The sequence below is a fragment of the Miniopterus schreibersii genome, assembly GCF_964146895.1.
Source record: "Miniopterus schreibersii genome assembly, chromosome: 16".
Lineage (NCBI taxonomy): Eukaryota > Metazoa > Chordata > Mammalia > Chiroptera > Miniopteridae > Miniopterus > Miniopterus schreibersii.
This window is the reverse complement of record NC_138116.1, coordinates 3,867,202-3,879,268: the sequence shown is the minus strand read 5'-3', so window position 1 is coordinate 3,879,268 and position 12,067 is coordinate 3,867,202. Positions and strand designations below refer to the sequence as shown.

The 12,067-nt window shown below is 60.3% G+C and overlaps 1 protein-coding gene across 1 annotated transcript; it reads left to right on the top strand.

Moving 5' to 3' along the window:
* The first annotated feature begins 1,096 nt into the window (after nt 1–1,096).
* On the top strand, nt 1,097–11,574 carry CDR2L (cerebellar degeneration related protein 2 like). The gene is made up of 5 exons (XM_081161278.1): nt 1,097–1,264; nt 6,980–7,092; nt 7,328–7,476; nt 8,017–8,181; nt 9,061–11,574. The coding sequence occupies exons 1-5, from the start codon at nt 1,186–1,188 to the stop codon at nt 9,953–9,955; spliced, it is 1,401 nt and encodes a 466-aa protein (XP_081017404.1). The 5' UTR covers nt 1,097–1,185; the 3' UTR covers nt 9,956–11,574.
* Nucleotides 11,575–12,067: the final 493 nt, after the last annotated feature.

Genomic DNA, 12,067 nt, shown 5'->3' with positions numbered 1-12,067 from the left:
GTAAATGGAATTATGATGCCCCAAGATGCCCACATCCTCCTAATCTCCAGAATCATTGACTATGTTACACTGCTTGGCAAAAGGTACTTTACAGCTTGATTAAGTGAAGGACCTCGAGATGGAGAGATTATGCTGGATTATCCAGGCGGGCCCAGTGTAATCCCAAGGGTCTTTAAAAGTGGAAGAGGGAGGCAGAAGAGGTCAGAGCGATGAAGCCGAAAAACTCCTTTAAGGAAAGAATGCTTGCATAGGTGACACTGTGTTTGATTTTAATGGCTATGATTGCATATAGGAAATAGGATACGGACCCCAAGGAGAGGGAAACAGGACCTTAAAGAGAAAGGCCCAGAATGCAAGTAACACACCCTCCAGACCTCACCATTCAACTTCTTAAAGGTGCAGTGATTGTAAACGGACAGTCATTCATTCATGGAAGGCATCAATAGGCCAGTCTGTTCTGGGCACTGAGCAGCCAGCTGCGAACAAAGGATAAGTTCCTTGCTTTCAGGAGATCCAGAGGGAGAGAAGCACAGCGGGTAAACAAAATAAAATAATTTCACACAGCGAGCCCTAAACTGAAGGAGCCCAGCAGGGAAGGAAGGGGCGGGGGTTGATCGAGTAGCGGCCCGACCAGGGCCTCAGGGAGACCCCGCCCCGGCCCCGCCTCCAACTTTGCATACGCCTTCTGATTGGCCAGCGGTGGCAGGCCCCACCCCGTGGAGCGGGCGGTTGGGGAAGCTCCGGGCGGTTGGGAAGCTCCGGGCAGACCCGGGCGAGATGCGGCTGCGGCTCCGGGAGTCGGCGGGCGGGCCGGGCGCTGCGCGGGCCGGAGCCGGGCGGGGGGCGTCGGCCGCGGCTCACGCGCACTCCTAGCGCCCCAGACCCGCCTGCGGGCCCGGGCCCCCCGCGTCGCCTAACCGCCTGCCGTCCCCTCCCCTCCCCTCCACCCTTTGTGCCGCCGCCGCTCGCCGTCCCCAGCTCCGCAGGACCCCGGCCGGGCCGGACCGCCGCGGGCGCCGGGTCAGCGGCCGATGGCGAAGGGGCGCAGCGGGGGCGGGGGCGCTGCAGCCCGAGTCCGCGACGCGGGAGACCCGGCCCGCCTCCGCCGCATTGTCCCGGGCCCCGCACCCCGGCCCTGAGCTGCGCCGCCGCCGCCGCGCCCGCCCGCCCGCCGCCCGCGGGGCCATGCGGAGGGCCGCGGGGATGGAGGACTTCTCCGCGGAGGAAGAGGAGCCCTGGTACGACCAGCAGGACCTGGAGCAGGGTGAGCACCGAGGAGGGGGCCCCGAGAGCGAGGTGCGCCCCGCGACCTCCGGCCGCTTCTCCATTGTTGGGCGGCGTCACCCCCGAGAGGGCTGGGCCGGACCCCGCGACCCGGGCTCCCCTGGGTGATGCGCGTGCCGAGTGGGGACGTGGAGGGAGGCGGCGCGCCGCCGGGAAGACCGGCCCCCGTCGAGGGGACGGCCTTCCTCCCTCCCCGAAGGACCCGGGCACGCGGCGCCCAGCTCGCCCACCCCAGCTTAGGGGCAGGCCCTGCCCAGGGGGTCCCTGATATTGTTAGGGGGCCTGAGTACCGCCTGGAATTCTTTGGAGGCCGGGAGGTGGCTACTTGGTGGTTTTGCTGGGAGGGGTGGAGTGTGTGGGGGGAGGGGGAGCATGCTCTTATCCCAAATCCGGCGACACCCTTCCCTGCCAGAATTCCTGAGCTCCAAGGCTCCCAGAAAGTTTCCTCAACTCCCTTCCCCCTCTCCCCAGGGAGGGGGTTGGGGTGCGGGGACCCTGCCTGGGCAGAAGTGGAGAGTTGGAGTCATCCATCTGCCCTCCTGACGCAGGAGTCCCCTTGCCCGCCCAGCCCCCCCCCTCCCCCCAAACTGCCCGTGGTTTGGATGGGGTCAGGTTTGGGAATTCTGAGCAAGGGCCCAGGTTAGAGGAAGGGCTGAGTAAAGAGGGAGCCACTCCCCCCCCCCCCCCCAGAGCAAAGAGGGTGACTGGAAGCGGGTTAGAAGCTCCTGATGAGGTGGCCGAAGTGACATCACTAGGAGTAGGGGGTGGGCTGTTAGGACTAAGAGGGTCAGAGCCAAGGCTGGCCAGAGTGGAGTCAAGTCCACCCTCTCCTCCCCAACAGCACCTCATTCTCCGATGGTCAGGGCTGGAGGGGTGTCCAGGAGAAGTGACCACAGTCCCCAGCAAGCGGGCGGGTGTGGACACAGGCCTGGTTCAGTGTGTGCTGACACTCCTGTTCTGGGGCTCCAACCATGGCCCCCAATGCCTAGCTTTGCCCTCCTGGGAGACATCTACCCAGACCCTGGAGCCTTTGTTTCCTGGCCCTGACCCACATCCCCACGTGGCCGGATTTGCAGGTAGATGAGGCTCGGTCCTTATGCTCAGGAATGTGGGGTAATCAGAGCATCTGGGGACTAGTGTGGGACTAGGGGTGCTGGGCTGCACCCTGCCATACTCTATGCCCCGGAGTCTACCCTCAGCTTCCCTGCCTGGAGCGAGATGCCCATTACTGGCTGCGACAACCCCTCCCCAACCCTGGGCACTACTCCCATCCCCAAATTTTGCATCCCACAAACACCTCTCAGGCTCCACTTATGTGTCAGACACTATCCTGGGCACTGGGAATAGTCCCAGCCCTGGCCCACTAAGTGGACCTGGGCAGGTGGAGGTGGGCCTGTAATTGAGTATGTGACAGGATACAGTGAGAGGGCTTCGTGGAAGAGGCGAGCCTAGGAAGAAAGATTGGAAACTGAGTGCCTGGGAAGATGGCCTCCCGGGAGGCAGATGCTAATATTATTGCTGTCTCATTTCATTCCCTTACGGAAGTCTCTGGCACCCTGCCTGGCCCAGATGTGGGGGGAAGGAGCCAGGGAGTAAGGGTGGGAGATGTGCTCCTCCCAGAGAGGGAGAAGTGTCCAGATTCCCACTGGGCTGGGTGCCTGCTCTGGGCCAAGGTGGAGGATGGTTCCAGCCGGCCCCCTGCTCTGACCTTGCTGGCCTGCAGCAGTCAGCCTCCCCTCACAGCCCCAGTAGTACCCAGAGCCCAGGAACAAGGAAGGAAACCAGAAATGAGACAGTTTCAAAAGTAACTGGAGCTTTGGACCAAACACCAAATGGCTGTCGCCAGGGGCGAGTGCTGAGCCTGCGGAGTGATCTCTGCCCTCAGGGGACTCCACATTCCAGCAGAGGAGGCAGAAAGGAGATCAAACCAGCAACTGTGGTGGAGCCACAGGGGTGCTGCAGCGAGCAGACTGGGGAAGGTTCACCTCCGAAGCCGCCCCCCCCCCCAGCTAGAGCATGGAAAGGTGTTCCCTGGGCAAAGGAAGGAAGACAGGCATTCTAGGTGGAGGGGACGCCTGTACAAGGCACGGGCAACCTGGAAAGACCATGCATGACTGGAAAGTAGGACTTAGATATGCTGGGATGGGGTGGAGGAAGTCCCAGGCCCAGGTGGTGTGGCACTACCCCCGTGGGGCCAGCATGGAGAGCTAGATGGTGGCAAGAGTGTTTGCCAAGAGCCAGCCACATTGGGAATCAGGTGCCTTTTGTGTGCCTCTTCCCTACACCCAATCCCCCAGTTCTCTGCCCAGCTGCCCCCTAGGTGCCTCTTAGTGTCCCAGGAAGTGGTTTGCCCAGCCAGCCTGGGTCCCCACCACCACCACGGCAGGGCAGGCCCTGATTTCTCCTCCTGAAGCTCGCCATAGACCCTGCTTGACTTTGATGCTGTCTGGCCCAATAGCAAGGTCCTAGGTTCTCACTGTTCCCTCTGCCCACTGCCACAGCACTTGTAAAAATAGAAAATGCCATTAATTATTAAGCACTGGCACTCTTTCTCTGCCCGCCTCCCTCCCCATCTTGGACCAGGCTTGGCGGGCCCTGTGGGTGGGTACCTCCTTCAAGGCTGAGAGATGGTTGCTGGGTCACAGATTTGAAGTCCTGGGTGCCTGACCTTGAGTCTCAGCCTTGGGCGAGAGCTCTGGTGTGGCAGTGGGCATCGGTGACTGGACCCCAGTTCTGTGGACACGGAGTTCCTGACACTCGTGCCCTGTAGGCTGTAAGCAGGACACCCGCAGCCCTGCCAGGTGCCAGATGACCTCCTCCCTCCCCCCCTTTACCTTTGTCTCTCCTTCCCTGTGCCTGTCCCCTGTCCCTGTCCTACCTCCCTGATCTGGAGTCTGTGGTGCCCCACCCAGATCCCAGCCAGCGAGGGGCAGGGGGATTTCAGCGTTTCTTTTCAAACATCCCATCTCCTGGCCGTGTGCGCCCAGGCTTCTGGGGCGATGCTCCTGAATCTTGGCTGATTCAGGGGGGAAACTGCTGAAGCTGCTGCAGGAGACCCAGAAAACTCCAGAGCCCAGTCAGGGGGAGTGCCAGTAGATTCAGTACCTTCCCTGGCTTGGCCCAGTGACCTGGTCGTGACAGGCTGTTATTCCTCTGGCTTCGGCTTAGCCAGCTCACCCATTCTCCCACCCCAGGCCTCCCTCCTGCTCCGCTCCAGCGGGAGCTGCCCTCGGTTAGCTGGTGTCCCTTCCCCAGCCCTCACTCCACTCAGCCCCTGGCTGTGCAGCTTCTGGGCTTCTCTCATGATCCCTCCTGGCAGCTTTGACCAGCTGAGCTTGCATTATGATCCAGTTTCCCTGAGAGAGTCCCTGAGATTCTCCCCACCCCAAGAGCTTCTGTCGTGTCCCCTTCTTCCCCATTCCTGACCGATAGGGGCCTAGGTCACAGTCACTGCCTTCCCAGGGCCATGGCCCTGGTTTATAATGTGACTTTAGCTGCCCCAGCCCCTGTTGTAGGAATGCACGCAGCTCAGATGCTCGCCTGGGAGGACGAGCGCGAAGTGCAGTGTCCGTGACCACTCCTCGCTGCACCTCTGAGCCCTGGGACTCTAGGTTAAGCTGCAGGGGATCCATGCAGGCCACCCACGGAGCCTATCCCCTGACACCAATGCAGGTGACATCAGTAGCAATGGCCTCTTTACAGGCTACCTGACTGTTCCCCAGGGGGAAAACGGTGATGAGTGTGGCCCTGGGGTCGTCTTGCTGGGCTCCCAAATTTCCACGGACTCAGCATAACAGGGCTGCAGTTTCATGACCCGAACATCTAACTTCACACTTTGTCGACTTGCCAAACTTACAGTTAATAAATTCATAGTGTCCTCATTGCCCCACTAGGTTTGTGTCAGGGAGCTAGTTTTTCTTGGCATCGGTATCAGAAGGTTAATTGCTCCAGGCTAAAGGTTCTTCTTATCTGAGATTGGTATGAGCTAGTGTTTTGTCTAATGGCTGGGGTAGGTGTTAGGAAAGCACTTGTTTATCCAGGCTAAGCTATTGTTATTGCAGCCTTTCTCTGGGATAGCAGCTTTGAGCTCCTCTGAGCAACATCTGGGCACAGACCACCACCATCCACCTGGCCTAGGTCTAGCCTGCAGGCTACACTCTGACTGTTCTAAAACCTCAGCTCTCCCTGTGGAGATGGACTCCAGGTTTGTTCCTAATGGACAGCTAGGCCTTTGGTCCAGGCCTGGTGGCCGGTCCAGCCCCTCTGGCTTTCATAAAGTGAGGTCAGCCCTACCCCCATCTGGCTCTCAAATGCCCACCTGGAGTCACTGCTCTCTGGGGCTCTCCTGAGAGGAAAACCCCACCCTGGGCTTGTCGAGTGCAAGGGAGGGGCTCGGCTAAAACTTCTGTATTTCTGAAACTTGCCAGGAAGGAGTATAGAGACCACCCATCCTCTAGGGATCCTAGAACCACTGTCTTTCTGAAAATGAAAGCAGTACCTAGCTCAACCCCTGGACCACATCACTTCAGCCCTATCAGAGCGACCTTTATGCTTCTTGGGATTTACATCATCAGCCCAGATTGAGGGCCTCATCATGGGCCAAAGACCCAAGCTTTCCTGGATGGCATTTTGATGGAAGAAATCAAATAGGCCCATCTCCCTCCCCACCACACAGCTCCCTACACCAGGCCAGATCCCCTCCCAGCCTGTTCGTGTACCTTGGGGTGGGATGGGGAGAGGAGGTTCCAGTTCTGCAGGTATAAGAATCAGGGCTGTGGGGTGGGGGGGGGTGATGGTTTTCTCTCTCAGGGAAAGGAGGTTTCAGAGAGGGGCACATGTCACTAGGACCAAATGCTACTGGACTGAGGCAAGGAGACCTGAATTCTGCTTTCAACTCAGCTATAACACAGCTGATGACCTTGGTCAAGTCATTCTGCCCTCTCTGGCCTGCCATCCACAGAGTAAGGAGGTTGGGCCAAAGAGCTGGGAAGCCTTATCCAATTCTAATGCCCAGCAAGCCCCTCTGCCTCCTCCAGCTCTCTGGGAGCTCCTACTTACCCTCCAAGCCCAACTCAGAGACGCCCATTGTCTGAGCCTCCTGCTGTCCCCAGGAAGATGAACTCTCCCTTCCCTATTGTCCAAGATACTCTGCCCTGTATCTTATCACATTCCATTCACTCATTTTTTTCAAGAAAAATGTATACACCTGCTCTGTGCCAGGTGCTTTCCTAGGTCCTGGGGGTATCAGTGAAGGAAACAGCAAAATCCCTGCCCTGTGAGCTTACAGTTAGTCAGGAGAGACGAACAAGATAAATGAGCAGATTGATTCGTGCTAAGGAGAAAAATTAAGTGGGGAGGGAACATGGGGTGGGGGAGGGTGCAATTTTAGATCAGTGGTTGGGGAAAGGCCTCCTGGAAAGAGTGACATTTAAGCACAGGCTTGAAGAGAGAGGGATGAGCCCTGGGAGTGTCTGGGGAGAGGACATTCCAGGCAGAAGCAACAGCTAATGCAGAGGGTTAGCTCCTGGCCTGCATCCTTTCCCAGGCCCGGAGGCTCCCCTAGTCAGCCCCTGTGTCCTGGTCGTCTTGGGGTCCCCAAGGCCTAGCTTGGAATGAATGCTCAGAACATGAATGGGGGTCCTCTGTCATTTTTCTCACACTGCTCGTTTCTCCCACCCTCCGCCCCTCCCTCCAGACTTGCACTTGGCCGCCGAGCTGGGGAAGACACTGCTGGAGAGGAACAAGGAGCTGGAGGAGTCTCTGCAGCACATGTATGCCACCAACGAGGAGCAGGTGCAGGAGATCGAGGTGAGGCCGGGCCCTGCGCACGCCCCTCCACCCAGCAAGGGCCCTGGCCTGAGTGTGCAACTTAGGAAAAGGCACAGCCACCCCAGGCAGCCTCCTGCACCACTGTCTTTACCACCCGTTCGGTGGCCCATGAGTGCCCAAAGCACACCTGTTCCTAGAAGTGGGAGGAGAGCCCAGGCTGAGACATTTTCCCTAACCCTGTTCTGAAAGGTTACTCACCCCCCCCCACCCCCAGTACCTGACCAAGCAGCTGGACACCCTGCGGCAGGTCAACGAGCAGCACGCCAAAGTGTACGAGCAGCTGGACCTGACGGCCCGCGACCTGGAGCTGACCAACCAGAAGCTGGTGCTGGAGAGCAAGGCCGCCCAGCAGAAGATCCACGGGTGAGGGCTGGTGGGGCTACGGGGGGGGGCGGGCACGGAGAGGCCCAGGACTGGGTGTACATGTGGGCATGTGGGCCGGGGGGGTGGCGCCTGCTCCTCCCAGAAGCCCATGCTGGGAACTTAGGGTGGTGGTGAGTTTGCCCTTGTAGATTTGGGGTGGGTTAACATTCAGGCTACACCCTTCAAGCACCAACTATGCACCAGGCTCTGTTTAGTCACTGGGACACAGTAATGGGGATACAAAGACACTGTCCCACTCTGGGAGCTCGCAGTGCAGGAGGGAAGGCAGGCACGTAAACTTCTTACTGCAACACGGTGGTAAGTGATAGAGGGGCACACAAGGAGCTGAGGTGGTGAAGAGGAGGAATGGTCACTGTGGGAGAGTGGTGCTCGGAGCTCCCCATCTGACCTCAACACCAGGCAGCATGGCTGAAGGTTGTCCATCTGTCCCCAGCCCCATGTCCCTCCAGTGCTGCAGTAAAGAGGGCTGGCCCATCCCCTTAGAGTCCCTCCCATGCGTGTCTCCCACACCACCCCCAGGCTGACGGAGACTGTCGAGCGCCTGCAGGCCCAGGTGGAGGAGCTGCAGGCCCAGGTGGAGCAGCTCCGGGGCCTGGAGCAGCTGAGAGTGCGCAGGGAGAAGCGGGAACGCAGGCGCACCATCCATACCTTCCCGTGCCTCAAGGAGCTGTGCACCAGCCCCCGGTAGGTGAGGGCAACACTCGTGGGTGGAGCACCTAGACCCTGGATGGTATCTCTGAGTGCCCCGGACTGCGAGCCAGGAGAGCAGGGAGAGGTGGGCCAGGAGAGTTGGTGCAGCATCCTGGCGATTAGCGGGACTGGTCCTGTTGCTGGCAACAGTTATGAGCACTGGCCATGTGCCCATGACTCCGTTAAGTGGCCTAATAATCATGGCAGTACCATGAGGTCTGTTTTATCATTGTCACAGCTCAGATGAGGAGACTGAGCCTCAGAGGTTATGTGTCCTTCCAAGGTCACCTGCTTAGTAAGCCAGACCTCTAACCCAGGAGGGGCTAACACTGCCGCTCTTAGTTCCCATTAAACCTTCTCAATGGGGTGACTTGTTAATGTAAGAATACATATGGTGTATTTAGTGGGCGTTTCAATAAGGGTCCTGGCAAAAGATTGCCTCCCACAGAGTAATTGAGGGGTGATTAATAAAGAGGTATGGACAAGATATAAGAAAACGGGGTGCAACTCTGCAGCACCCCAGCATTGCGATGGTGAAGAGCTATTACAACAGACCTAAAGGGGTGGGGGTGGGGGTTCCTGGAGCCTAGAAGGCATGGAGGGCGCTGCCTGCCTTCACTGGCCAGGAAGGAGCCTGGGGAAGACTTTCCCATCTGCATCCACTCCCACTCGTTGACCGGGCTCAGGGGAGAGCCAGGTAACCTGGCTGAAGCAGCCCAGTGAGGTCAGCCTCCCAGGGCCGAGGGAGGAGGGCGGAGAGCGGACCTAGTGGGACAAACAGACGGTGCAGCCCAGTGGACTGGAAGGCTGTGTCGGCGCTGGGCCCCGGGGCCTCGCCCGTGACCTAACCCTCGCCGCCTGCCGCTCTCCCAGGTGCGAGGATGCCTTCCGCCTGCACAGCTCCTCCCTGGAGCTGGGCCCCAGGCCGCTGGAGCAGGAGAACGAGCACCTGCGGACCCTGGTGGGGGTGCTGCGCGCCCAGGTGAGCCAGGAGCGGCAGCGCAAGGAGCGCGCCGAGCGCGAGTTCGCGGCCGTGCTCCACGAGTACGCGGAGCTGGAGCAGCAGCTGTGCGAGATGGAGGGCTGCCGGCGGCGCGCGCAGGAGCTGGAGGCCGAGCTGCTGGAGCTGCAGCAGATGAAGCAGGCCAAGGCCGCCTACCTGCTGGGCCGCGACGACCCCCTGGCCGAGGCCCTGCTGGCGCCCCTCACGCAGGCCCCCGAGACCGACGACCCCCAGCCGGGCAGCGGGGACGAGTTCGGCGCCCCGGACGGCGTCGCCTCCCCCGCCGCCTCCCCGGGCCATTCCGTGCGCAAGAGCTGCAGCGACACGGCGCTCAACGCCCTGGTGGCCAAGGACCCCGCGGGCCGGCACGCGGGCCACCTGGCGCTGCACGCCACGAGCGTGCGCAGGCGGGGCATGTCCATCCTGCGCGAGGTGGACGAGCAGTACCACGCGCTGCTCGAGAAGTACGAGGAGCTGCTGGCCAAGTGCCGGCAGCACCGCGCCGGGGTGCGGCACGCGGGCGTGCAGACCTCGCGGCCCGTCTCCCGCGACAGCTCCTGGAGGGACCTGCTGGGCAGCGAGGAGGGGCAGGGGGAGGCCAGGGCGGGCGAGAGGAGCCTGAGCCAGCACGTGGAAGCCGTGGACAAGCGGCTGGAGCAGAGCCAGCCCGAGTACAAGGCGCTCTTCAAGGAGATCTTCTCCAGGATCCAGAAGACCAAGGCCGACATCAACGCCACCAAGGTCAAGACCCACAGCAGCAAGTGACCGGGCTGCCTGCAGCCCCTCCCGGCGTCGCCCGTGGCCCTCGGGCCTGGGCCGGCGGCCTCGGCCAGTGAGGAAGCTTTCGGCAGCGAGGTGTCCCAGGAGGCGGCCCCAGCGACCCGGGCACCAGCCGGGCCCCTGCTGCGGTGGGAGGTGGCCAGCGTGTCAGCAGCCTGGCCTCCCCGGACCCCCACCATCCTGTGTCAGCCCAAGGCACAGCTAAGCGTTTCAAAGCCAAACGTCCCCACTCCCCTGGGGATTCCCAGCTCCTCGGCTTTCTGTCCCCAGATTTGTGGCCAGGCTTCTAAAAGCCATCTGGACCAGTTGTTTTATTTTGTTTTCCCCCAAAGTTTGGGTTTCTTTGTAATGTAAGGTCCCCCTGACCCCTTGCCACAACTGGAAACACTTGAAGGGGGACCCCGAGCCAGCTGTGGCAGGTTCCCAGGGTCTCCTTGACCACCCACTGCTTCTCCCCAGCTGTGACACACTGTCATTCCCTTAGCACCAGCTGCCCCACCCCCAGGGTCCTCACCAGGTCAGACTTAGCCCCCGCCCTGCTGAGAAGAAGGCCTCAGCCTGGTCTCGAGTGCTCCCCCACTCCGGCCCTGGTGAGGGTGGCCCTGTCCCCAGAGACCCGCAGCCCACTGCAGATCTGTAGCCAATCAGAAGAGGGGAACAGAGCCCCTCGGCAGCCATACACTAGCGGTGCTCCCTGCTCCCCTCAGAGCCAGCCTCCTTGGGTTCCAGCCCTGGAAACGCCTTCTGGGCATTAAGCCTTCCAGGGGTCTGGGCGGTGGGGAGCCCCCCATCTCTGCACGCCGCCTGCAACTCATTGAGTTTGGCCTCTGCCTTCCCCCACCTCAGGGACCATAACGTGTCTCATTCACTCCCATGCTCCCCACAGGCTGACCCCACCGCAGGTCACACCTGCTGCCCCCAGAATGTCCTGGGCATGTGCAACAGCTTCCGCCCCTGCCCCCCTTCACTGGGGACAGCCCAAGACTCACCCCACACTGAACAGTGTTGAAGTGGGCCTGGGATGGAGAGCGTGTCTCCTCCCATAAAATGCCTGCTCAGCCTCCTTCCTTTGTGGGGGCCTCTTGAGGACCCAGCTGGGTCCAGGGTTTAATCTTTTAAGGCTTCAGAAAGTCCAGCTTCAACTTAGAGATGCCAAGGTCCCCAGCTTGCCCTGAGCAATTCTCCAGGGCTTCCCGTTTCTGCCTCCTGTGCTGAGACCCAAGAAATCGGAGGAGCCATACAGCCCAGTGAAGGCGGGGGCCCTGGCCTCTGCTGGGAGCCCAGTGGGCACCTTCATGCCTTACCTGTCTCTAAGGGGTAAAGGGGTTTTCTTAACAAGCATGCCCGACCTCCCCAGAGGTGCCACCCTGCCCTCTGGGTGGCACTGTGATGAGAGCTGTGTGCTGGTCCTTCTTCCACATATGGAGCCCTTTGTCCTTGGAGCTGGGAAGCTCCCAGCCCCCACGGGTCTGTCATCTAGGGTGGAGGGTAGGGTGCGCCGCGGTGGGGGAAGGGCTCCTGCCTGGTCATGCCCCGGTTCTGTAGCAGCCCACCAGCATCACCTTCGATGTATACATGAGAGAAATATATTTACAAATGCTTTATTCTCTTCTTTAATAAAAAGTGCACCAGTATTCTAAAAGCAGAAATGGCCCCGGAGCCCTGGTCCTGTCTGTGCGTGTGGCACACTGCCTCCCATCGCACAGCTTTGGGGACAGGACTTCCTGGGCTCACTGCCCCGCCACTGGCAGCTAGTGACCTCTGAGCAGTAGGTCTCGGAAGCTGCCGAGTGCCAGCTATGAGGGTCACGTCACCTCGCAGGGCACCCCATGCTGGCTAGACCCTCCTTGCTGCAGAGATTTTGCATCTCCCCCCTCAACCCACACCTGCCAACAGCTTCGACTTCAGAAGCCAGAGAAAAGGCTCCTGGCTCCAGCAGGTTTGCTCAGTGTTTAGGGCCTCGGCCTGTGGACTGAAGGTCTGGGGTTCGATTCCGGCCAAGGGCACGAACCTGGGCTGCAGGCTCTGCCCCAGTCAGGTCGAGAGCAGAAGGCAACCAATCGATGTTTCTCTCTTTCTCTGCCTTCCACTCTCTGA